The 26024-nt window shown below is 50.9% G+C and overlaps 2 protein-coding genes across 4 annotated transcripts; one reads left to right on the top strand and one right to left on the bottom strand.

The window, feature by feature from the left end:
* Positions 1-1054: 1054 nt before the first annotated feature.
* On the bottom strand, positions 1055-5853 carry LOC128810047 (C-X-C chemokine receptor type 2-like). Of its 3 annotated transcripts, none has more exons than XM_053982569.1 (2): positions 5709-5853; positions 1055-2432 (listed from the first exon to the last, which is right to left on the bottom strand). In XM_053982569.1, the coding sequence occupies exons 1-2, from the start codon at positions 5803-5805 to the stop codon at positions 1351-1353; spliced, it is 1179 nt and encodes a 392-aa protein (XP_053838544.1). In that variant the 5' UTR covers positions 5806-5853; the 3' UTR covers positions 1055-1350. The 3 variants fall into 3 exon arrangements, with proteins under 3 accessions (XP_053838544.1, XP_053838546.1, XP_053838545.1); XM_053982571.1 differs by having other exon boundaries at positions 5698-5766; XM_053982570.1 differs by lacking the exon at positions 5709-5853 and adding an exon at positions 4315-4478.
* A 71-nt stretch (positions 5854-5924) lies between these two features.
* ARPC2 (actin related protein 2/3 complex subunit 2) lies at positions 5925-25772 on the top strand. Its single transcript, XM_053983004.1, has 10 exons — positions 5925-6088; positions 15755-15789; positions 16742-16854; positions 18843-18888; positions 19498-19684; positions 20114-20207; positions 22492-22618; positions 23966-24066; positions 24424-24524; positions 25332-25772. The coding sequence occupies exons 1-10, from the start codon at positions 6015-6017 to the stop codon at positions 25354-25356; spliced, it is 903 nt and encodes a 300-aa protein (XP_053838979.1). The 5' UTR covers positions 5925-6014; the 3' UTR covers positions 25357-25772.
* The last annotated feature ends 252 nt before the right edge of the window (positions 25773-26024 follow it).

Here is a 26024-nt window from a genome sequence, read left to right as displayed (position 1 = left end):
ATCTATCAGTCACTGCCAGATTGACACTGGGGTTGGGTGGAGGGTGGGGAATGCTGGCATGGAGGTGTTCAAGTCCTCCTGGGGGGGGAACCATCCCCAAAAAGGGTGTATCAGCTGCAGCCAGGGTGAGCCGTTGCCTGCACCATCCCACAGTGGGGAGAGTAGACAGCTCTTGCCCAACAGCTCTGGCTTCCTACCATGCTGCGAGGAACCACTTGTGCAAGAGGTTTCTCAGATGCTAAGGTGACGGGCTGTCCTTGTTCAGCACCCCCACTGACTCTGCTCTGCCTCAAATCCCCAGGGTTCCCACCTGGATGCTGGGGACCCCCTACCCTCCCATGAGCCAGCACATGAGTGACATCTGCTGATGTCTCCATGGTTATGAACCCCTAGGAACTTGGATCAAGGTCAATAGAGGAGCAATATGGGACTCCAGTGGAGAGATGTGTAGGTGTGCCGGGACAGGCATCCTGAGGCCTGGCACACAGAGTGGCAGGAGAGTCCCCGGCAGGGTCACAGTCCCTTCTTCAGCTCCTCGACCCCAGTCAAGTGTCAGCCCCAATTGCCCAAGCCAGGGCGGAAACATCCCGGTTGTGTAAGGGACAGGTTCCCAGCCCTTTGCACAACAATGTTCTGACACCGTGGCAGGGGGGGAGTGGGGATGCCGGTACCCTTCAGGCAGCGGTCACAGGGCTGGCTCAGTGTGAGGGGCTGCTCAGAGATCTTTCAGTGATTTGCTCTGCTGGGGTTGAAATTGGTGTTGAGAAGGGAATGACTTTGTCCTCAAGTGGGATAGACTCCACCTGGAGACCATGGAAGTGCTAGGACCTGTCTGGGGAACTGTAGGAAGCAAAACTTGGGCTTGGGTCCCCTGTGGGGATGCACAGGATGCCAAACCCTGTCCTGGAAGAAGGGTTACTCACACTCTGACAGGCTCAGCAGGCAGCACTGTTTTGGCACTGTCCCTGGAGAGGTGCCCTGGCCCTATCCTGCTGTGTCCCTTCCATGGCAAAGAGGAGCCAGACATGGGTGACCAACCCACCAACTCCTTTATTGCTCGATGGTCATTGGGTAAATACACCATCCTCACAGCAGCCTCACAGAATCCACAGGGTCACAGGCTTTGTCCCAAAGAGGGGGGAGGGTGGACACTTGACATCACTCCCCTGGAAATGGGGTCCTACCACCGTGTTACCCAAGCCCTCTTCCAGTTGGGGTCCAGCATCCAGTGGTGGCCCTGCCCATCCCTATGGCCTCACCACCCACATGCCAGGGGGCTGGATGAGGATGCTGAGGTGTGTGGGGTGCTGGGACCTGCTGGTACCCACAAGGGCTGGGTCCCAGAAGGGCTCAGAGGGTGGTAGATGTATTGCCAGAGGTGGAGGCATAGGAGGCACGGCCATAGCGGGCAACAGCATCCTTGCTGATCAGCCCACGCTGTGCCAGGATCTTGAGGAAGCTGTTGCGAAACTTTTGACCGATGAAGGCGTAGATGATAGGGTTGATGCAGCTGTGGGCAAAGCCCAGGACCTGCGTGACAGAGAGGGTTGTGTCGATGCGGTTCCTCCTCTCACAGGTTTCAGCAATGGCCCGCGTCCTCATGAGGGTGTCGCTCACCAGTGTGATGTTGTAGGGCAGCCAGCAGATGAGGAAGACCAGCACCACAGCAAAGATGACCTTCATGGCCCGCTGCTTCTGAGCATTCTTGGTCTGCAGGAGGGTGTGGATGGTGACACCATAGCAGAAGAGCATCACCAGGAGGGGCAAGACAAAGCCAAATGTCTGCGGCAGGATCCGCAGCACTACCCGCCACTTGGTCGTGTCCTCGCCACTGATGCGCTCATAGCACACGGTGCCATTGTTGGGAGAGCGGAAAGCCTCACGGAAGAGCAACACGGGCAGGGAGAGCAGTATGGAGAAGACCCAGATGCCCAAGCAGACAAACTTCACCCAGTGCCTCTTCTCAGTGGCAGCCCGTGTGGCATAGACAATGGCCAGGTAGCGGTCCACACTAATGCAGGCCAGAAGAAGGATGCCGCTGTAGAAGTTGGCTTCCTGCAGCACAGAGATGGCTTTGCACATCACAGTGCCAAAGACCCACTCGTGGGCTCGGTAGGCTGCCCAAAGCGGCAGGGTCAAAGCGAAGAGCAGGTCTGCCACGGCCAGGTTGAGCAGGTAGACGTCGGTGACAGAGCGGCTGGTGTGGCTGGAGGTCACCACCAGCACCACCAGCCCATTCCCCACCACACTGAGGATGAAGACAAGGCAGTAGATCACCACCACCAGGTACTTGTTGAGGGCAGAGCTTTCAGGCCGGCACGGAGAGGATGAGATAGCAGTGTCAGGCATGGCTGTGCTATAGTCATAGGTGTAGTTGTAAAGGAACAAGATGTTGGAAAAATCTCCACTGTAGGACAAGGACTCCATTTTGCCTGTGGAGCACAAAATGGCATGAGCGTGGGGTGGCAGTGTTGTAGACCAGGGGTGACAGCATCTCTGGGTCCTCTGTGATTTCTGTTGGCGCCCAGGTCCTCTCCCAGCCAGTGGGCAGCTGTCCTTCATCACTCCACTGTGATGGAGGACACAGCATCCACACTGTGCCAGGTAATGGTCTGTACTGCAGGTAGACACTGCTCTTCATATACGCCCTTGTAAAACACCCCCTGCATGCCTCAGTCTCCTGCCTTTCACCCCAATCCTGTCCATTTCCTGACTCCTGTGGAAGAAAAGGTTCCCCCATAGACTGATCACCTCTTCACAGTTTGGGGGGGTTTCCCCATCAATGTAGCATCACATCCCTCCAGGAGACATCTGGCTCCTCCAGAAACCCTGGGCTACCCTGCTAACTTCAAAAGCCTCTCAGCTCTTTGGGCATGTCAGAGCTCCTCAGGCACCTCCAAAGTTCTTCAAGTACCCCTGCATCCCTCCAGCCTCTCCACTCCCTCAAGCATTGCTGCTGTGATGCCTGGAACGGAGCTGCCCCTCCTGCCACGTCAGCCAGCAGCAAGGCTATCTATGGTCACGGTGCCTGGGGCAGGCAGCACTCAAGAAGGTCTGAAAGTGTTTTTGTGCCCTTCTTTCACCTCCTGGTCTTGCTCCTGCAGGAGTGGTTTCAAGCCCCAGGCGGAAAGACGTGTCACACTTTGCAGGCAGCTTTGGAAATACTACATCTCTGGTTTTCCTGTTGCTCAGCTGGGCACTGCCATGTCCCCCCGTCCTTGCCCTCAATGGGGAAATCACAGGTGGCAGTTGCTTTTCCTGTCTCTTCACACATAGAAGATGGTGAGCTTGCTCTGTTCCTGCCTCCCCAAAGACCACTGGCTTTCAGTCTTCTACCAGAATGGATCTGGACTCTTGTTTCACTCCAGTTTCACCCCTTGGTCCCATTTCTGAGCCCCCAACCCCTCCAGGGCTTGGAGATGCCAGGACTGCTGGGGGTGCTGAGTCCCCCGCCAGTGCTGGGGCCCCCCAGCTCCGCGCTGGCCCTGTTTGAACCCAAACCATTCCTGGAACCAACTTTTCCCTTTTGCCTGATTTGAATTCCCTGCTGTAGCTGGGCTGGTGCTGCTGCCCAGAAAAATCTCTCCCTGGCTCTGCTTTATCCTCTCTTGCAGGGATCCAGGGATGGAAATCCTGGGATGGTGACCCCAGGGTGGTGATGCTGGGATATGGAGACATCAGCATCCCAGAGGAACGCAACCAGGCATGCTGCCAGTGCTGATGGGGGAATGTCCTCCCAAGCGGGGCTCCCACAGGCACGGGGCAGAGCCTGATGCCAGTGCTTCCCCTCCATCTATTTCTGGCTGCTGCTTTCTGCCTCCCTGCTCCAAAATTCTGGTGGTTCCTCTGGAAACGGGTATTCCCCAGCTATAGCACACACAGATAGATACCCCACAGCTGGCCCAGATGAGGGGAACAAGCAGCACTCCATTTCCCCTCCTGACCCTGGCAGGGCTGGGGGACAATGGGGTGGCCCTGGGGCTCCCAGTGGGGAGGAAAGAGGGACATGCCATGGGGAAGGATCCCCCCAGCTCATCGCTGTGCAAGGAAATGACAGCAGGTACTTCTTCCCCACGGCACCCAAGGCTGATATCCCTGGGGACTATGGAGGGATTGCACCCCAGATGAGCCCTCAGCACAGCCTTGGGTGCTCTCACCCACCACCTCCCTCTACCAAGCAGCCTCTTGGGCAGCTGAAGCAACCCACCCCAGTCCCAGGCTGCTCAACATGTGAAGGGGCTCAGATGAGTGATGTGGGGCTTGTCAAAGCCCCAGGAAAGCCACAATCTCCAGTGGTGCACCCCATGGACTCACTGCTTGCTGCTGTCGCCGTCTACTCAAATGTGGAGTCTTCTCCCGATCCCAAGTTGTTTCTCAGTGGGAAGCATACAGGTATGGGTTTGAATCCAGATGTCACCCCCAAAGGGCTCAAAGTGTGGTGGGATGCAGGGCAGCACCAGACCCAGGGGTCTCGCCAGCCGGAGGATCCCTCACCTGCGCCTGCTGCCGTGCCGCCTCCCAGTACCCCTTTCCTCCACCGCCCGCTTTATACTGCCCGGGGAGGAAATGTTGCAAAATCTTCTCCAGAATGAAGCGGAAGTGGCAGCCAAAGGGACCCTTCCGTGGTCCCCCCAGATGCCTTTCCCAGTCCAAGGGGAGCCCGCAGACCCCTGTCACCCTCCTGTCCCAGGATGTCCCAGGCCACGCTGCACTGAGGGTGCACCCAGTGCATTGTCATCCCTGCGATGATACACCCCGGGGGTCACCAGCTGGGGGTCTCAAATTTGTCCCCAGGCCCTCAGTGGATGAGGGGATCCCCTTCAAGGCACCCCTGTGTGCTGCAGTCCCCCCAGGAGAGGAGAGGTCCCTGAGGCCATGGTCAGTGGGTGATGGCAATGCAGGGCTCTGTGCCTCAGTTTCCCCATTGATAGAGTGGTGGGTGGTGTCAGCATTTAGGGGATGCAGAGGGGGACTGCAAGGCTGGCTTGCCTTCCGTTGGGGGTTGCTGTGGGGGACGCCCCCAGAGTAGAGTCCTATGTCCCTCCTGCCCTGGCTGTGCCTTGCCAAGCTAAGCCAAGTCAAGCCATGCCATCAATGCCATCAGACAGAGCCGTGCCCCTGTGCCAGCCCCGCAGACTTAACGAATGCTGTGGCTCTGAGTACCCCTTTTGCTTTAAGGGGAGAACTGCACACAAGGGCATTCCCCAGGCACCCCCATTACTCTGGGCACTCACAAACCCTTTGAGCACCCCCATCCTCACAGCTTTCCATGCTTGTCACTCATAGGGGTACCCCACGTTTTTGGGGCACCTGATAAGTGCCACCATCATATCCCTTGAGTATACCCACAGACTCAAGGACACTCCTATTCTCTGTGGGACCACTTATCCAGTTTTGGGTAACCCCCAGCTCCAGGGCACCATTACAGCCCCCCTAGGATACTCCCACTCCCTATGTCACCTCACATTTTTGGGGCCCTGTAGCTCTGAAATTATCCATTTTGCAAGATACCATTTTCCCCCGTAAGCCCCCCATATCGCTGGGGCACCAATCCTTACACAGACCCCCATACAATGGGGCACATCTGCTACTTCCTAGAGCGTCCCTATGATCCTAAGGTCACCCCACTGTTTCGGGGACCTCCAACACTGTGAGTATTCAATTAACGGGGCCGGGGGGGAAGCTCACACCACATACCCCTGCCTCACCCGGGCTGGCGGTGATGCCCATACCACGAGCACCCTCCCCAGTGCAGGACTCCACCCGTGTCCCACCACATTTGCGGGCGCCCCGCTCCCGCCGCATTTAGGGGACACGCCCCCATTTCCCGCCCGCCGCGGAGCGGAGCTGCGTCTGACGTCATTCTGGGTGGGCGGGGCGAAGGCGGAGCGGGGCGGTGGCGCCGAGCCGGAAGTGACGCGCGGGCGCGAGAGCGGAAGCGGCGGCGCAGGCTCGGGCGGGTCCCCGGTGCGCGCAGCGGGCTCGGCTCCCTCAGAGCCGCTCCCGGCACCGACATGATCCTGCTCGAGGTCAACAACCGCATCATCGAGGAGACCCTCACGCTCAAGTTCGAGGGCGCGGCCGCTGGGTAGGAACAGGGGAGCCGGGGCGGGGCGGGGACGGGGCCGCGGACCGAGGGAGGGGCGAGGGGGCGGTGGCTGGCGCGGCCCGGGCCGTGCCCGGCGCCCGGGCACAGAGTAGAGCCTGGCGGGTGGTGCCGGGGGAGGATAGGGCCGAGAGGGGCGGAAGGTGGGGGCCGGGGAATGGTGACAAGGAAGGATGCGGGACTGGAGAGGGGCGGGAGCGGCACTGAGCCAGCGGGGAGTGTGCTACCGGCGGGCGGCCCGGGAACGAGGAGGGCAGAGCGGGCACGGGGTGGGGGCCTGCAGGATGCAGGGGCTGGGAGGGGGGTGGTCAGGGTGCGGGAACTGAGCTGCGGGCGGCGGGATGGACAGAGCTTGGGCAGAGGGAAAGCCTGGGGAATGAGGGAGTAGAGTGGGACCGGGCAGCGTCGGAGGGGAGAGGGACTGGATGGGTTCGTTAGTGCTAGAGCAGTGGAGAGTCCCGGGGGAGCAGAACGGATCTGGGAAGGGTACCGGAGGTTGCCCTGCTGAGGTGGACGGGAGGACAGGGTCTGGACAAGGAGGAAGTTGGGAAGGGAGGAAGGTGGACTTGCAGCGTGTTTGCTTTGGGTAAAGTGGGCTTCATCAGCGTGCTGCCAGCGCTGGTACAGAATGTGTAGGGGGAGGCGGGGAACAGGAAGCCTGGGTGTGGAGTCATGGCCTCGGCCTTTTGCTTTGGGGTGAAGAGCAAATTCCAGCTTGCTCCCTCTTTGCTTTCTCGAGCAGAAGGGATACAGGCGCACAGGTCAGCCAGGGTTGCTGGTGCCAGCCTGGTGTGTGTCCTGGCCTCGGGGAGCAGCCTGGGGGTCTAGTTCACACCCACATCTCTGGCTGGGACATTTCAGTCCATGGGGAGCCAATGGTTTTTTTTTTTACTGCGAGTGTTGCACCAGGGCTGTAAAGATGCTTGTGAGGACACAGCTTAGCTTTGAAGGAAGTCCCTTAAGAATGAATGTCCTTATCTGCAACCGAGTGGCCTGTGGGCTCGATGCACTGTCTGCTGACTGAGACACCTCTGTACACAGACAAAGCCTTGAGAGGCAGAGCACAGCGGTGTTATCTCTGGGGTGGAGCCTGCCCTGGCGCCTCACAAGTCAGGGCTCAGGCTGCTCCAGGAAAGGACCCCCCAGGCAGGTGCCTTTTTCTGTGTTACTTTTTGTCCAGCGATTTTTGAAGCTCTCAGCCTTTTTTACACGCAGAACGTTGTCAGTGGCCACTTACTTTGCTTTCCCCCCACTCTCTTGACTTGTTGCTCGGATTCATGTTTTGTTTTGGTGGATTTTTTTTTTTTTTCCATAAAATAATTATACAGGCTGCTCTGCCGTGGAGGACAGCTGAGCTTCTTCCAGATTTTGATTTGTCTTGAGTCCTGATCATTTAATGCAACAAGTTTTCCCAGAGTACAGGCACAGCACTGGGCAGAGAGAGCTCCCAGGTGACCTCTGTGATATTGCAGCCACATCCATTAGAAAATATGGCATGTACAGAGGTTCACAGTGAGTGTCAGAACAGCTTGTCAATCACTAGTCTGTGCCAAGGCATTCTTCCTGATGGAGAGAGAAGAACGTGCATGTGTCCCTGTGTTGATCTGATGTGGAGGGGCAGTTTGCAGTTTTAGATGCACCCCAAAACTTTGACTCTGTGAGCAGAGCTGCACTTGCTTGTCCTGCAGCAGCCTGCAGCCCCCTGACATTTCCATTTTGCTGTATGGCAAAGCCACCTCGCTTGTGTGTGGGCAAGTGTGCCTGACTTACTGATTGTTCCTGGATCAATTCGTCGGGTGGCTGATGGTGCTCTGCTTCTGCCTGTTAGTCATCTATGGCATGTTCTGTTCTTTAGATGGCGTTTCTAGATAAGTTTTGTGCCTTGAGTGTGTTGCTGAAGGTGAGGAAGACATTTACTTCTGAATTTTCTTCTGTGCTTTTTCTGGGGTCCCCCATCCAGGCGAGTGCAGGGACGTTTCTCCTGGTTTCAGGTCCTCTAAGGAATGGATGTTACAAAACATTTATTCAAGTGATATTTCTTTTTCCTATGGCCACAGCTCTCAGGTTATTCCTGTGGTGCTCAGCCTGGAGGCAGGAAGGGATTTCCTGTATTTCGCTATTTTGGTGATGATTTTCCAAGGTGTATCTTGGGGCTGAACACAGGACAGTCATGGCAAGGTCAAGGCTTGAAGAATTTGGTGACTGGGAGGAGTGAATCTGGACACTGGGGCAGAGTTGGGTTTACATTATTTGCTCTAACCCAGAAGTGCAGCAGATGCGATGCAGGATTTGTCAGTAGTGGTTGTTTCAGAGCCAGGTGTGCCTGGTGGCTTCAGCACCAGCCTGGAAATGGGGCAGGGCAGGGTTCATTTCCAAATCCTTTGCCAGATACTTGTCCTGTGACGTGGGCTGTGTCGCTCCCCTCTACTGCAGTGCAGCCATAGTTTGGCAGGTTCCTGCAGAGCTTTCCTGGGCTATCAGGTGGGAGACACTCCACATTTCACGTTGTCATATAGAACGAGGTCACATTTAGAAGATGGAATTCATTAACTGCCATTATTGTCATATATGTCAAAATCTGCTCTGTATGGAGGTCCATCAGCTGTCCCCGGAGTTCCCAGTGTGAAAGGTACCTCAGCAGGACTGCGGACAGAGATCAGCATTTGAGACAGGGCCTAACCCACCTCTAAGAGTACTCCCTGAACAAGGTCCTTGGGGCTTGGCAGCATCCACCTGTAAATAGGGTAATATCAAATCTAATTTGGTTTTGTGGACAGTCCCCATGGAAGTCTCACCTCCTTGGACAGCCACTGTTGAAACATGATGTTTAGATCAAGGTGGTAACAGATGATGGACTTCAATGTATCTGATTTTTTTTCCTTATTTAGTTCTAGTAATTTCTGTGTTTAAATCAATTCTCTTAAACCAACCACATTTTTAAATAAAAGCTTAAAGTTACCAGAATCTGTTGAAATAACTTGAGTTAGGAATTTGTTGCTGCAATGTGGGAATATCTGGTCAGTACCTGGAAATAAGTTTATTGAAATGAGGTTGGCTCATGAGCTTTTTTAAATGTCAAGAGAAAGCTTCCATAAGCTTCTGACCAGTTCATTTGTACATGAGATGTTGCCTGGAAGCTGGTGTCACAGGTGGGTTTTCCCATTTATGATAGAAATGTGTGTGAGGAGATAAGCTCTACCAGTTGAAAAATCCTGTTTCTCATCATTGTGTTCCTTTGCTAATCATACAGGCATTAAAAAAACCCCACAAACACTTTAAGTGTAAAACATTTTAATGATTGTCTTCTGTGTCTGATGAATACTCATTCTGTTTGACACTAACATATTTGACATCCAGTTTTGTCCTGCTCTAATTTAATTGACCCCAGGGAAAGTGTGGCACAGGGCTTTGGTCTTAGGGTTTAGTTTTCCAGTCATGCATAGCTTACTCAAAATCTTTAGTAAATTAATCATCTGTCTCAAACTGTTACTTATTATTTACCCACTGTGTAAAAGAACACAAATTGGCATAGCTGGGGTATAGCATGCCTTTTCCTAGGTTGGGGGCGGAGGGAAGAGAATCTCAAATTAAATTGTTGGTTTCTTTACAGCCGTTAGTAGGTACAGCTCTGCAGGGCTCCCTGACCATTAGCTGCATAGGAAATCAACCGAAGCTTGGACTTCCCTGATGCAGAGTGGTTTCTGTGAGCCAGTAGGAGCTGGGCTGAAGCTGCACCCTCTGGCTTTATGGTATTTCCCACCTGCAGTCACTTGCTGATTGTGTGCTGCAGAGCTGAGCCGTTCAGCTGAATCCTGAGGCTGAATCCTGGCTGACACTAGGCAGTGAGAACTTTGTGTTCATGGTGTGACTTGAAGTGAGTTCATCATGGGGAGACAGGAGTGTCTGGAAGCTGTTGATGTGCTGGGAGGGTAGAGGAGCTTTGAATCCTGCCAGGCACTACTGAGGAACTCTCTTCAGGAGTGGTTGTGGTTATATGTGGCTCCAGTGCTTCAGGGATGCTCAGAGACCCCACCAAAACCAAATCGTTCCTCTGCCACCCCCTTGTTCTTGCTGACACAGACATTTTTGTGGCTTCAAGGGAAACAGGATTGGGGAAGTGACCTAGGTTAACATTAAACAGGCAAAACTGGGTATTTTTAGCTTAGATGAGTTTCCTCATCCCGTTCATTGTGTCATGGCTGCTCACATGGTGCAGCCATGGAGCAGGGATCAGATCTCCCTCCTTTAGCAGCAGTGGCAGGTGCTGGCTTAGTGTCCTCACAAGCCCAGCCTGGAGCTACACATCTCTCCAGGCACAACCTCACCTACCTCACTTCTGCCTGACTGCAGAGTGCTTGGGAAATGCGGCTGGCAGAAAGAGCAGGTTTGGGTTTTGCTGGCACAGGCAGTGTTCATGGTACACCCTGGCTGTCCACATTGACTTGAGAGTGCTGTAGGTGTTGGAGCATAGCTCCTGGGTTGTCACAGCACATCCTGCTTCAGACATCAGGGAAGGTGACTTAGTATTGACAGTGGATTGTGAACCACCTTTATCTGGAAGTAGATAGTGCTCCGCTTTTGTGCAACAACACAGGGAGCAGGAGGGAAGAAAAGCCAGATCTGAAAAGCGTTAGGCTTTCACAGGTGGTTCTGTCATCACTCCAGCCTCAGTTTTCTTCTTGGGTTCCTAGGAGGAGCTCTGTTTTATCTTCAGAGAGTGGTTCTCACTGCAGCCCCCAATGCTTGACAGCAGAGGAGAATAGGTGTCCATCACTGTACTAAAGAAGCACAGTAAAAATGTGTGCAAAATTAGGTTTTTACTGAGAGACTTGGCACAACCCCGGATCTCTCTGGTGGGGAACCACAGGCTAGCTGCCTATAGCTGAGGATGCACCAGACAAAGGTCTGTCTGAAAGGGGATCTGCCAGTGCCAGCATGCTGCAGGACCATCTGTGCTTTGTCCACTGTGACTCCCACTGCATTCCTACCCACCCACTCCTCCAGGCTATTGGGCACACAGCAAGGGAAAAGCTTGGGCATGGAGGGATCACCTAACCAGGAGGGGAGAATTGGCGCATATAGGGTGCTGTACACAGCTTGGCACCACCCACCTGACAGAGCACTCCTGCTCATGTTCATGGTGGGTGTACTGCCAGAACTATGGGAGCTCTTTGATTGCATATGCTCCTGCAGCTTATGCAGAGGGGCTTTTGTTAGCTGAGTGGGGCCCATAAGTGGAGGAACTGTTCAGAGAATTTTAGACATTGCTCATAATTTTTTTTTGAGGTGACCTTTCTGTAGCGAGAGCCTGCAGTCTGTCACTGGATCTGGCTCACTTTATCCAAATCGTGTGTTGACTCTGGTGATCTGAAAACTCTGCTCAGAGCTTTAAGCTTTGAAATACCCCTTTTTATTTTTTTCCCTCTCCTATGGGGCAAGAGGTTAGAGTATCTGCATGCTTGCAGCTTTTGAAATAATTGCCATTCTCCATTATTTGGTAGAGGCCTTAACTGTGGTGTGGGAGATGCTTCAGTATGGTTATCAGCCAAGATCTTAAATTTGTTGTAATATACGGCTAAGAGCCTTTGTGGCCTGAGAATGAAACAGGGAAGTTCTCAGAGTCAAGTGAGGGAGTGCTGTCAGAAAAAATATTTGCTATTGCTCTTAAATGCTCACTGGTGTCTCTCCATGGGCACCTGTGGCTCTTCACGGATGTTCTGCTGGGGTGAAAAATCTGATTTGGAGCTGGCTCTGTATTAGATAGACAGGGCGTAGGAGCCATTTGGAGATGAATAGAAGGAACATAGGCAAGAAGACATAAAACCTGTCAGGGTCTTTTATTCTTACAAGCAGAGGGCAAATGGGATTTGGTGTGGGTTTGACTTCAGACCTGATAACTGTTATCACAAAACAGACTGCTGCTGGGAACAGCTGCCATTTTAGCATCGGAGTTCAGGCACGGGTTTGCAGAAAGGTCTGGTCTGGATTCAGTGTTCAGTGCAGAGAGAAGCCATCTCAGTTATTCCTGGTATGAGCTGGTTTTATTGTCCATTCAGGGCAGAGGGTAGCAAGCCGGGAAGATCACTGAGGGATGCTGTGGTTCAGGTAGCATTGGAGGTGAGGAGCTTGTAGGGGTCACAGCAGCTCTCTGCCCCAGGAGTGGATGAGGTGTCCTGTCTGAAATCCTCTGAGTATAGCTAGGCTTAGTCTGTTTCTCAGAGATTTGGATCAGGGGTAGAAGTGAACCCCAGAAGATCTCCTGGCTTCCCAGTTGGAATTTACAGTCCGGCTGGGATTTAGAGTCATTCAGCACCAAGCTGCTAAACTGCTAATTCTTGCTATGGGTGTGGAGCGTCTCCTCATGGAGGCAAGGGACACCAAAGCACGCTAGACCAGACAGAGCTCTTTGGGATCATGCCAGTAACCTGACAATACCTGGTACCCACCCTCAGTGGTGCAGGCCCCATCCCAGGCCTGCTGTGAGTCCTCTGCACTGAGCCATCGCTGGCACTAGAGCAGGAAGGACAGAACACAGAGAGGACACGTTGTGCCTCCATAGAGCTATTTCCAGTGGTAGAAGATGGGGTTACTGAAAGGTCAAGAGGAAGTGAACATGTGTGTATGACCTGCAGCATTGTTGCTCATCCAGAAACTATGGAACACTGGAGGTGAGAGCTCCTCTCTGTTCTGCCTGGGGACTTCTTGAGGCAGGAGCAATAATCTGGGTAGCAAAAGGAGTGGTTTTTCTGTTGGAGAAAAATTTTGAGTAGCCAGGGTAGTTTTGATGAGGTGAGCCAGAGAAATAAATAGAAGCACTTTAAACACTGTGATTGTAAAGCTCCTGAACTGTGAAAAGCGAAGGGGGCTCACTTTGCTCCCAGCCGCACTTCCAATGCTCATCCCTGTCCTCCCCTGGGCCAGGCCAGGCCTGGGTTACTTAAGTGTGTGCCTGGTGAGGCAGAAAACCCCCTGTGCTGTAGGTGACAGGGCCAGCATGGCTGCCAGGAGCTCTGTATGCAGCTCACGTGAGCTCTTGCTTCACTGAGGCTGTGCCGGGAAGTGGTTGAATATTCAGCACCCAAAGTTCTCTGCCCAGTTACCTTTTTTTCCCTTAAATACTCCCCCTCCTCACCATCCCCAAGTACCGGAACTGAGCCACTTGGGAAATCAGCGTTAAAATAACTTCTCTAAGAAATGACGTTTGCACAATAAGAGGCTCGAACCCAGCTGTGTTAGCAATGAGCTTTTGTGTGCAGAACAAAGGCTCTCGTGCAGAGCCATCAACTGGCTCCTGTACATGGTCTTGCTCGGCTTCTTCAATGATGTGATGAGTGATCTTCCTGCCATTCCCTGGGTACAGGGCAACCAAATGGGGAATCATCCTTTCTCCAGTGCACTGTCAGCCACTTCCTTGCATTTCTCAGAGGGAGGTGCTGTATTTGGAAGGCTCTGCTGGGAACGTGGGCTCTGGAGGTGTCAGCTCTATGTGTGTGGGGAATGGGGTTTGAAAGTGTAATTTTGAGAAGATGGAACAGAGGTTTAAGGATGCATCCTGTTTAATATTCCTAGCTCTCATGTGCCTGGCTGTGCTATCTTTAAAGCTTCCTACATAGGTTTCTTTTTTTATAAAAATTTATACTGCCATCCAAGCTGATTCCCACATCTGAGCGTGGTGCTCTAAAAGAGGAACACGTCTGCATCAACTGACCGAGTGGGATCTCTGGGATTTTCTTTCATTTCTGCTCTGAGCCATCCTCAGTGAGCAGAAGTGGCTTGGACATGACTTGTGGAATTGCTCCCCTTTCCAAGAGCCCAAGCTAAATATGCAGCCAGGGATGCCTGCTGAGCCTGTCTCAGGCCCAGCTGGGGAGGGGAGATGAAAGCAAGAGAAGTTACAGGTAGCTGGCACAGCTTTTAAACAAAAGGACCTGCTTTGGGTGCACTTGCACCACTTCTTCTTTTAAGTGTGTAGTTTTTATTCTCAGCAAGGTGGCACAAAAGACAGAGGCTCCCCAGCCTTCAGACAAAAAAAAGGGCTGTTGCCTTTCACAGCTGATCACTTTCAAGAAGCAGGAACACCTCCTCATTTTCACTTAGGTTCTTCATCTGGCGGTTAATTCCTCCCTTTCTGCTGGAGTAAAATGTTGTTGACCTGGTGAGTGTCTGGTATCAGTGCAGTGCAGTGTCTTGGTCTCCCTGTATTGCCCAGCTTGAGTTTTATCACATTGTGGTCATTTCTGCCTTCCAGGAATGAGGCTGGCTGCAGAAAAGTGATGGAAAAACAATGCTTGCTGCTGAGATAAAATAATTTAAATTGTTACAGAATATTGTCAGGGAAAATAGATATTGAGTCATCACTTCCCCCCACCTTCCTCAGTGTATGTACCACAGTGTAGCCAGTACCCAACAGCACACAAATGTGTGGAAGAGTAAGTTTTGGCAAAATGGTTGAAGCTGGTCTCTGGGCAGCAGCAGCATAGTTGAGACCACTGACTTTACTCTGGGGAACATATTTCAGTCTGTTAGTTCAGACAGTCTCTGTTAGAGACTAGATTTCTGTTAGCAGCAGCATTATTAGCCTGTATTTGAACATCATCTACTTCTGAAAAATAAATGGAGATGTGGTGTGAAACAGCAGTTAGCAGACTGGCATTTTTATCCTGTTCTCATTTTCCATGCCTGCTCTCAGCAGTGGAGATACCTTTGCATGAATTCCCTGTTGGAGAATGACCTATTAATACCAGTCCCCTTGGAGCTGTGAAAGCAGTTATATAGTGCCAATCCCAATGAAATGACCTTCCAGAAGCAGTTACATCTTTCATGGAGTCCTACTCTTTCACAGATCATGAACAAATGTCAAAATAGGGTTTGTTAAGAAGCAGTTTAATCTTCATAATCACAGTGTAAGATGTGATGTGCCTTTGGCTTGCAAAGGGTTTTGTTGCTGATTGGTGTCCCAGAGACCACTCATGACAATGTTAGAGCACATCCAGAGCTACAGTTTTTCTGCAGAGGCTGTTGGCAAAATGTTGGGGTGTTTTGGAAGGGAAACAGGATGAAATGAACACGTGGAAAGTTTCCTTCTTTGACCTGCTCCTGACACTACTAACACTCTCCTAACTTGGAAAAGGATCTTCTCTGCAAGCAAGTTATATCAAGGCATTTGTAGAGCTGATGTTGATGGTGAAGGGGGCACTGTGTCAGGAAGGATTACTCAGCTCCTTCCATGAACTGGTATTGCAGGACCTTACAAAAGATCCTCTGTCCCAAAATCTGTGTCATGGCCATTCTGTACAGAGCGTGTGCTTGTGAAAACAAACTTCTTAGTAAGGGGTAACTTTCTTAGGAATTTCTAACTGGAAATCTGCGATGTCAAAATCTATTAATAAACTAGAAATAATAGAAATCTGTGCCAGCTTCCAAGTCTATTTTATGTCATCTGGGGTAAAACTGGTGCTTATAGGAAGGGGGGGAAGTCTAAGATCTCTTGTCAGCAGTTACTACTAGTCGGACAGCAGGAGATAAAAGGGTTTTGAGGAACAGCTGCCTGTGAAAAATAAAGTGTTGAAAATTAATCCTCTTTCCTTCACAGCTTGGAAGCTGCTGTTAGAGTTCTCATTTACCTCCTTTGTTTTCTTTGCTTTTTAGAAATAAACCAGAGGCAGTAGAAGTAACATTTGCAGGTAAGCTCCACAGCTCTTCTGACTTCTCTGAACCAAGGGCTGGCTTGAACGGTCTGCCCACACCACTGGGCAGGGGTGGTGTGGAGACCCTGCAGTATCCCCAGAGCTGGGGCTTCTTTGGCTGCCCCACTATTTCTCTGTCTGTCTGTCTTCCCTGAGACTTCCCTAGAGCATTGAGCTCATTGGTGGTAGTGCTTTGGTGTGTGCCTGCTACACAGCTCTTCTCTTTTACTTCATCCGTTCTCCAGTCCTGCCCTTGGTGCTACTTGTTATGAGGTCTTTAGCATCATCTGGTTTGGATTGTTATGAAACTGACTTACAGTGACAGGCAAAATGGATTCATCACCTCAAGTTTGCTCTTCAGGAAGAGAAATGCCAACAAAGTTAAAGTACTCATTCAGCAACTGAATTTTTGCTTCTGTTATCAGGAATCTGTGTAAGCTGCAAAGCTCAGTGGGGAAGTGGAGCTTGCTAGGTAGCTGGAGGGTTGCCTTTCCCTTCCTCCTGCTCTCCCTGCCTGTTCTGCAGTGAAGTGGAAGCTCTCACAGCAGGCAGAGGCTGGCAGAGAGGTTTTCTCCTCCAGGCTGCAGCTCTGGCCTGGTGGGCATGTCAGTCACTTTCTGTGCTGGCCATCCAGAAGGCTCCCGTCTCTGCATGTTTGTATCCTTGTGCATTGAGCACAAGTGGATTTGCCAGGGATGGTAAATGACACTAGACTAAAGCTTTCTGTGATGGACAGGTGTCAAAATTGTTTCAGCCCTGTGAATGATAGCATGTGTCCTTACATGACATTACCATTTTCCTTAATTGCGGGTTTCCCTCTTGCCATGCGTGTGAGAGCTGGAGCAAGAGGAGCAGTGTCGCTTTATGCAGTCACTAGAACTTGTAGGGAAAACATTCCTCAGAAATAGATGGTTCCTGTTCCCTCACATTTCTCTTGCTTGCTTCTTAGACTTTGATGGAGTCCTTTACCATATTTCAAACCCCAATGGAGACAAGACAAAAGTGATGGTCAGTATTTCTCTGAAATTCTACAAGGAACTCCAGGAACATGGTGCTGATGAGGTAAGTAAGCATCTCCAGGCCTCCTGCCTACAAATACTGTGTTGGTGGCAATGCCCTCATGATGTTGATGGATCTAACATCTGACCCTTAGAGAAGCATCTGTGCTCCCATCTAACTGGTCAAAGGAGCAGCTCTGTGCCAACCAGGAGTCCCACTTTGCTGAAAGACAAGGGCAAGTGTGTTCACACTCTCTCGTGAAAAAGTAATCTTCTATGACCCTGCAGCCTGAAAGGCAGAAGGCATCACTAATTTTGCAAGTTCAAAGCGAAGCCTGACTGATGTGTTGAGCCCACAAGTGAAGGAAGGCATCAAGACAGATCTGTGGTGCTTCTCTTCTGACTCGTAACCACACTTGAGAGCAAGTGCTGGGCTCCTGCTGCGTATGCAGACCTTGGTTTACAGATTGGTTCCCTTTTCACTGCTGCTGTGTGAAGTCGCAAGCTCAGTTCCTGTTGACTGGGCCTTGTGGCTGCGGAGGGCCATTTATGGTAGAAAAAAGGAGCCTCTCTGAGCTGTGGTTGGATGGCGAGGCAGGAAGTGTGACTCAGTTCTTGAGTCCGTTTTCAAATCTCCACATGGCAGCAAATGGGGTTCACTCAGGGCTTTTCAGCAGGCTTTTGCCTCTGGGTGTCTGTCCTTGGAAGAAAACAAGGAAGCTGCTCCATCAGTTTATTATGAGTCTGGTGATAAATGGGTGATTTGAACCCAAAGTGAATTCCTGCGAATTGCCATAAGACCCACCTAAGTCAGAAGAGATATGATTGAGTGTCCTGCTTTCCTGGTTCCTTGAATGCAGAGCTTTCTAGGTGCAGCATTGCCTGCTACTGAAGGTACCCCTGCTGGCATGAGGAGTGTGAAGCAGCCCAAATGGTGGAGCCTTCCCAGCACGTGTAGTGAGGTTCAGTGTAGTGTGTGATCCCAAGAGAACTGTGGTGGACGAGTGGCTGACAGCACTGTGCACCAGCAGCCATTGTGGTGGTGAAAGGCAAATTTCTATAAACTTTTAGAGGAAAATGGGATCTGTGCAGAACTGGCTTGGAAGTACTGACTAAATAGAAATTACATTTTTCAATCTTCAGTTGTCATAATGTTGCTTTCTGTACTTCCCGGCAGACAATGTTGCTTGTTTCTGCTCTGTCTTTGGTGAAATGCCACTGTGAGGAATGCAGAGTGGGCTTCCTGCTAAGACAGGGCATCTTCCTGCACTGCTGCAGGCAGGCTCTCTGCTGAGAGGAGGTTTTGGCATGCAGAGAGTCTGTGTATCCTTTCCACGTGGTAGTGGGTGTCATCCCAGGAGGGCCAGTTCTGCCCCAACACTGTTGTGTTCTTCTCTGTGAAATACTGCCTGTTCCCAGCCCCCTCATTGACACAGAGCTATGGCTCAGTTGGAAATTGCCATTGATGTAAAATTCAGCAGTAATTACGTTTGAAGAAAGGTTTTTGCTGTGCTGTAGGCGGTTCTGCTTCTGGGAGGCATCCAAGCCTGCGTGGCAGTCTCCTCTCGATCCCCATCTGTTCGTGCAATAGGCTGAGACAGTATGTGATCACCAGGCCGTGGTGTGCTCTGAAATTGCTGTCCTGTGAGGAGAGGGACCGGGCACGCTTTGCATCTGCCTTTGAATGGAAGGAAAAGTGGTAGCCCTCAGGTCTGTTGTGTCAGGCTCTGCTGATTGTTCTCCTTTGAAGGTATGAGCTATAATGCTTCTTCCCCACACAAATCCGACTAGTAAGAACTTGAAAAAGTTCCAGTTTTGAGTCCTCTCCTGCAGTATGTCCCCTGTCAGTGGAGTTCAGGGAGCCCTCCCTAGAGCAGGAATAGCCAATAGTACTAGAAGCTGATGACTTAATATTTGTCTGAGTTCTCTTAGACTAGGGGAGGCAGGTGCTGTAATTTGATACTTCTAAAAGTAGACCAAATATGGCCTAGACTGTGCAGGAGGAAACAAGTCTTGATAGCTTGTGTGCTCAATGTTTAATTTCTTTTCTAGGTATTGAAGAAAGTCTATGGAAGCTACTTGGTAAATCCTGAATCAGGTAACCCTGCAGTAGCATTCACTCTCTATGTGTTTGTGTCTTTGTGCATGTGTGTGTGAATGCAATTCCAAAGTTACTTAAGTTACCTGAGAAATGCTCATATGAAGGCTGCACTTGAAGAGCTTGATATCTGAGGCTCTCTATACAATGAATTGCAATTTGAAATTGCCAATTTAAAAAGTGGCTCAGACACATCAGGGATGAAGTAGCTTGCAGCACAAACTGTAATTCTTTATGCAGTCCTCCTCCAGGAAGCCTCTGTTCCTCACGGTTGGGGTCTTTGTTCTTCTCAAAGATGCTTTGTAAGACACAGGAAAACCATGGTTACCTGTGACAACATCTCTTCCTACTCACTGCAAAAACTTGGGAGCAGTTCAGCCAGCACGTGTGTCTGGGAGCTTGAGAAGGAGCCCCAGGAACGTTGCCATGGCCACGCGCCGAGTTCAGGCATGGCTTTTGGCAAGTGCTTGGAGTGGGAAGAACTCACCCCTGGGACTTTTGGGAGGATTTAAGGCAAAAGTGGGACTGTAGGTATCTCTTCAAAAAAATGTCTCTGCTTTCATTAAGGCCCTATGTAGATTATTAAGGTTAATGACTGCCCCTTCCCAGGTTACAATGTCTCTTTGCTCTACGACCTGGAGAACCTTCCTGCAGACAAGGATGCCATTGTGCACCAAGCCGGCATGTTGAAGCGCAACTGCTTTGCTTCAGTCTTTGAGAAGTATTTCAAATTCCAGGAAGAGGGCAAAGAAGGAGAAAAAAGAGCAGTCATCCACTACAGGGATGATGAGACAATGTAAGTGTTCAAACCAAACAGCATGGGGGTCATACAGTGCTCAGTAGTCTGCTCCTGTGCACAGCTGTAGGTTTTGGTGGAAAGTCAGGAAATCCTCCTGCTCCGTGCTTTGGCCTGGGTTATAAGGGCCTGTTCTTGGCTGCCACAAGTATCCCATGAGGGTAATGCTTATGCCTTGGGCTGCTGAGATGTTACACAAGAGTCTCTGTTAGTGGCATCACTTGTGGCTGCATGCAGGAGAGGAACTGGCCACTCCCAACAGAAATGTTGTGCTCCCTGTAAATATTGTCTCAAGGGAGGGGAAATTTACAGCAGCCAGGCCTGTGAATGGCTGTTGTATCTACTTGACCTTGTCACGCAGTTGCTTCCTCGTCCAGTTGAATTTCTTAGCTCTGGCTCACAGGTGGGTTCTCTCTCTCCCACCTGCAGGTATGTTGAGGCAAAGAAGGACCGCGTCACGGTTGTGTTCAGCACGGTATTTAAGGACGATGATGATGTGGTGATCGGAAAGGTGTTTATGCAGGTATGGAAACTGAATTACAGGGAAGGGGTGTGGTCCTCAATTCAGATGCCTGCTTGCTTGAAGCAGCGTTGCCAAATATGCTGCTGGAGTGAGCACAAAGGAAATTTAACACATGGAAGTGCTTTGCTCCATGCTGCACTGGGATGGAAGAACATGCTAATAGGCACAGACAGTGTATTTTCCTGGCTCTTGCATTGGCATCTCTATCATCAATAGTCTTGCTCATTTGGACAATCAAGCATATTATGTATTACAGATGAGAAACACCACAGTGAATGCTTCAGTCCCCACACTGAGGCCTTGTAATGTGGATAGCTATTGTGTAAGGATCTCCAGCCAGCTGAGGACTTGAGCATGTTGAGGAGTAAAGGGAGTAGGAAGGGTGAGACAGTGTCATACCATGCATGAGGAGGAGCTGAAACTGGTCTTCACCTTGAAGTTTCATCCTGCTAATGCTCAAATGCTGCAGAAACACTCAGCAGCTCAGTGTGACAGCTCTCTAATTTCAACTTCTTAGAGCTATGAATATACTGAATTTGTGGGCTTAAACCAATCGTAATGCCAGGTTATGGACTGGACTCAGCTGAATCTGGACTCAGCTACCTTTTCCAATTGCTGTTTAGCTGGGAAGCATTCAGAGACTTGTAGCAAGCACTTTGCATGTCTGTGAACAACTGTGTGCGGCCTAGGGAAAATGACACATCTATGTGCAGCTGGGGAGGCTCAATGCATGCTTGTACCTGTGTTCATCTGTGCCACTGGCCCACCTCACTCATCTGCTTAAGCTCCTGGGCTGCCAGCCTCCTGTTTGGGCATGGCCATGGAGCAGGGCCTGCAGGATGTTCCAGGCATCTTTAACCTACCTGTTCAAGGGTGCCAGGCCATGCTGCTGACAGGCTCATGGACAGCAAGTTACTGGCCCAGTTTACTGGAGACCAGTGTACCTGTGTTGGGTGTCATCAAAAGGGTGTCTGTTACAATGGAAGTCTTCACAGCTCTGTTTGCTGTGTTCATTAGCTACAGACAGGGCATCTGCTCTGGCTTTGTGGTTTTCTCCCACCAAGCATATCCCTCAGCCTGGAATTCAGCTTTTAAAATGGGAAGGGGGAAGCATGATGAACAAAATGGGGTTAGTGAGGCTCCTGGGAAGATGGCAGTGCTTCAAGGCAGCAGCTGTCCTGGAGTCTCCATGTCCCAACTTCTTGGTTTTTACAACAGCAAACCCTGCCTCTGCCCAGCCACAGGAATTCCACTCTGAGTCACACTGGCTCTTTCCCTCCAGCTATTGCTCTTACATAACACAGCTGGGCATGGTGTCTGCTCATCTAGGCTCTCATGGAGAAAATGTAACCATTAACTAACCAGTGAAGCCATTTGAACCATTTCACCCTCTGGCATAAGCAGGCAGAAGTGCAAGCTAAGCAGTTCATTAAGGAAAGCCCAGTGATCTACTCTAAAAGGGACATGGATGCCCCTGCCATTCCCGGGGAAACTGTGCTCAGAGGAGAGGCCAAGGGTAGCTGATAATGTGTAGGGTGGGATGGAGGTCAGTGAGGCAGAAGGAAGACTGCTCTGCCTTGGGGCAGGAGAATGGTCTCTGGCCATTCCCAGCCCACACAGAGATGGTCTTTAGAGTTCCTGAAATGCAGAGCCAGTACATTTCCTGTGAGGTGGGGGTTGTGCTACTGTCAGAGGTGGGGGAATGGATCTCCCTGCCTGAAGGTATTGTTTCAAGGTGTAGGGGAAGCGTTAAGAGGAGCAGAGTTCACATACAAGCTTCAAGCCCCTAGATGCATCTTGATGCCTAGGCAGACTCCTGATGGGAGATGGTTTCTCAAATGGCAGAACCTTTACACTAGGTGTGATGGAGATCTTGCTGCCCTTCCTGAGAATTTCTGTTCCTCAGGGATGGTGGGCATTGTGCACTTTCACTGGAAGCATTGAAGTTCCAGCAGGAACTGTGCTGTCTCGTGTACTTGCTCAGACTGAGGTATCCCTTCCACAAAACACCCATGGCAGGGGTGTGACACACTGAAAGCCACCCCAGCTGAAGGGCTGCACTACGGTCATGTATAAACCCAGGACAGCCATGCATTTTGGGCTGGTTTTGCTGGGAAAAAGGGAAAACACTTTCAGGGTGTTTGGCCTGATGAGCTCAATCCATTCAGGGAAAGCTGGGCCACCTTCTGCTCATTGCCCTTTGGGAGTGAGGAAACCCCATTTGATTTCCCAGCATGTTGCTGAAGGGCCACAGTGGGAATCACCTTCACTTTGTCTTGTTCAGGAGTTCAAGGAGGGTCGCCGAGCCAGTCACACAGCCCCACAGGTGCTCTTCAGCCACAGGGAGCCACCCTTGGAGCTGAAAGACACGGACGCAGCTGTTGGCGATAATATTGGCTACATCACTTTTGGTAAGCAGGCAGCTCTGAGGCTTGGGGAGGAGAGAGGTTCTTGTTGCTGCATGAAAAACAGGAAGGAATTCACCTTCCCTGAGTGTTGAAGTGGGCAGTTCGGGGCTGCAAGGACTCTGGGGTTGCATTCTGTCTCGTGTGCCCCCTTTGGAGTGTCCCTTTTCTGTATCAGGTCACCTCAGCTCTACTGTGGGCAAGAAGATGTGGAAGTGGACAGTGAATTGTTTAGTGTCCGCCTACAAAATAAGTTCAGTATTTGGAAGCAAAGGGAAGAGTGGCTTTGCTGTGATATTTTGGAAACTGAAGGTTTCTTGTGAAAGTTTTCATGCAACTGTACTTGTAGGTAGTCCAGCTGCAAGGAGCTGTGCAGTGCTTGATCAGCAGAGGCAGTCAGAGAGCAGCAGCAGAGCAGTGCATTCTGCTTCTCCAGCTCTGCCTCTTTGCTCTGGGCCAAACACTGATGAGCCACTTTACCCTGACAGAGGTGCTGGCCAGCAGAGCCATGACTTCCCCCTGAGTAGCAGTGTCAAGAAGTCTAAACCCTGCCCTGTTGAAAGGGATAGGTCTTTTCAAGATGTTTGGGTGTGTTGTTAGGGTGTCTCAGGCCAGCATTCCTGTAGTTTGGAGCTCAGAGATGGAGCACAGACACTGCAAGGAAAGGTGAAGATAGCATTGCCCTCCTCCTGTGCTGGAAATGGTGCCTTGAGGCCTGGGCAGCTGTCAGCTATGGAAAGAAGAGGTCCAGGATGGCACATACTTTTGTTCTTGTTGAGACTAAATTTCCCAGTTACCTGATCTCAGGTGAGATCATCACGCAGACAAAATGTTCTTTCAGCCCTTGGATCTGGGACACCTAACAGAGCATCAGCTTATGGAAAGAGCAAGCTACCTGCTTGTATCCAAGTCTGTCTATGTTACAGGACTGGCAAGCTGCCAGGCAAAGATCCAGAACCAATTTCAAGACTCCAGGGCAGACTGGATCTTGCAATTGGTTGAGCAGTCTGGGCGCTCTGGTCTGCCTCCCAGCTTGCTCCTCCAATTGCATCTTTCAAGCACTGATACAGCAACATATAGTTTCCTACAGTGCCATTGTTTCTGGACACCTGGCCTTGCCTGTGTCCTGCAGAGTGCACAGGCTGCTGTGGGAAATGTAGAAAAGTGCTCTTAAACCTTTTATTTAAAATCACAAGTGCTGCTTAATCTTGGTACGTGTCAAGAGTAAAGGGCTCTTTATAGAGAGCAAGGCAGGGATTCAATGCAGCACACCCTGAAGCCTCCAGAACTGATCCTGAAGGCCTTGTGCAGCCTCAGGGGGTACTAAAAGTCTGTGTTGGCCTCTTCTTTCAGTGCTGTTCCCCCGTCACACCAATGCTGCAGCCAGAGACAACACCATAAACCTGATCCACACATTCCGGGACTACCTGCACTATCACATCAAGTGCTCAAAGGTATGAGGGTCGGGGCACACAGGGTGGCTTCAGCCCATCTAACCTGGGTGCTGAAGGGGAGAAGCAGGGGTCAGGGGTGCCCCTTGAGAACTCATTAGGGTCTGCCACAGCCCTCCGCAGTCATGCAGGGGTGGCAAGTGATGTATCGTTGCCTTCTCCCTGAACTTGGACACAAGACTGTTTTCTTTCCATTCTAGCAGTGAAGTAGGATTTTTCCCTTTTGGATCTGGTTTGTTTCCTTTCTGAGAACAGAAACGAGGGTAATTGTTCAGAGTGACCTGGCTGTCATGTGTCCTGAAATCTGAGCTATGAAGAAAGGCTCTTGACATGTCCCCATTTTGTCCTAATGAAACACAGGCCTATATTCACACACGTATGAGGGCAAAAACGTCAGATTTCCTCAAGGTGCTCAACCGTGCCCGTCCAGATGCAGAGAAGAAAGAAATGAAAACAATCACGTGAGTAGCAAAGCAGGGCATGGCTCTCTGGGCTTCTTTGCCAGCCACGAGCTGAGTCTTGCTCAGTTTGGCATTCTGCAGTCCAGGGCAGGCTGGGGTGCCATGGGAGTGAGCCACAGCTTACTGCCTCAGATGTCCTGTGAGGAGCTGGGTCTGAGGTAAAACCGTGTGCTGGCAGGTCCTTCACAAAAGGTTCATACATGGCCCTGCAAGCCCTGGTGTCTCCATTTCCCCCCACCAAGCCCTTGGTGGCATTCCTGGGGCTTTTTCCCTGTTACATTAGACCTGCCTCATCCATCTCTGGGGGCAGCTCCAGCTCGCGGGAGAAGAGCCAGGTCCTTCCTTGGGGTTTGTGGGCACTGGACCTAAGTCTTGCTGCCCAGTGTGTCTGCAGCTTTTCAGAGTCACTGGCTGCCCTTTGCCAGCCGATGGCTGGGGCCAGGCCACCATGCTGGCTGGCTCCCTCTTGTGAACAAGCAGTGAAGTGGATGGAGGAGAGCAGTTGAGTGAACATGTTTCATTCAGCTCCCTTACCTTCTGCTTATCCCAGAGCCCCTTGGTGTCCTTTTTTCTCTGTCCTGTCATGTCCCCTTTGCATGCTGCTTTGGGGCAGAAGGGTTGTCCCCTCTGCGTAAGTTAGCCCCTTTCCACAGCCCCGTGACATGGTTCTGCAGCCACAGACCCTGTGAGCTCCAACTGCTCCAACCCAGCAGTGCCTGCCTGGCTTTGAGAGCTCTGCTACGCATGCCCCACCACAAGCCCCACAGGCCCCTGGGGCTGTGCTGACTCCTCTCTCCATCCTTTCAGGGGGAAGACGTTCACAACCCGTTAAGGCCAAGTCACCGAGGCTGCCGTGGAGGAAGAAGGTTGGGGCACTTGCTACCCGATAATCGTAGCTTTTAATGTTGCACCTCTGTGGGCTCATAAGGAATTCAAGCAATCGGGGTCTGTTTGTACGACAGTTGGGGGAGTAATCTGCAGAAACGAGCTGTGCTTGCGAGGACTCGATCGTTCCAAGAAACAAAACTTTAATTCCAGTTTGATTGACTTAATTTCTTTTCTTTTTTAATTTTTTTTTCTTTTCAAGCTGTTTCGCTTTGCAATATGTTACCGGAAATAAGTTGCAGTATTTCTTATGAGAATAATGCAATATTAACTTGTTTTCTTCTGAGTATTTGAGTTCAAAACTCCTGTATCTGAAGAAATACTGTTGGGGTTCATTAATAAAGAAGATCTTTCTATCTTAAAGGGCTTTGAGGCTTTGGCTTGTCAATGCACATGACCTTGCCCTGGAAGGGGTGTTTAGTCACAGCCCCAAGGGAGATAATTCCTGTATTGTGGAACATATGCCTTCTGGTGAACTTTGGAGTGCAGTACCCAAATCTGGGAATAGCCTGTTCTGTTAAGGAGCTCCTAGACTGTACAGAGCAGGATTCTCCTACCTTCAGCTAGCAACCTGCACCCTTCCCTCCTATCCTGACCCCTGATTCCCCCTAGCAG

This window comes from Vidua macroura, chromosome 7 (assembly GCF_024509145.1).
Source record: "Vidua macroura isolate BioBank_ID:100142 chromosome 7, ASM2450914v1, whole genome shotgun sequence".
In the NCBI taxonomy this organism is placed as follows: Eukaryota; Metazoa; Chordata; class Aves; order Passeriformes; family Viduidae; genus Vidua; species Vidua macroura.
The sequence above is the reverse complement of the archived record's forward strand: the minus strand, read 5'-3'. Positions and strand labels throughout refer to the sequence as shown.

Coding starts and splice junctions, on each gene's coding strand:
- ARPC2 (XM_053983004.1), top strand. CDS start 6,015: ATGATCCTGCTCGAGGTCAACAACCGCATCATCGAGGAGACCCTCACG. Junction 18,889..19,497: donor CTTGGTAAATCCTGAATCAG/GTAACCCTGCAG, acceptor GCCCCTTCCCAG/GTTACAATGTCTCTTTGCTC. Junction 24,525..25,331: donor AAAGAAATGAAAACAATCAC/GTGAGTAGCAAA, acceptor CCATCCTTTCAG/GGGGAAGACGTTCACAACCC.
- LOC128810047 (XM_053982569.1), bottom strand. CDS start 5,805: ATGCGGCGGGAGCGGGGCGCCCGCAAATGTGGTGGGACACGGGTGGAG. Junction 2,433..5,708: donor GGGCATCACCGCCAGCCCGG/GTGAGGCAGGGG, acceptor TGTGCTCCACAG/GCAAAATGGAGTCCTTGTCC.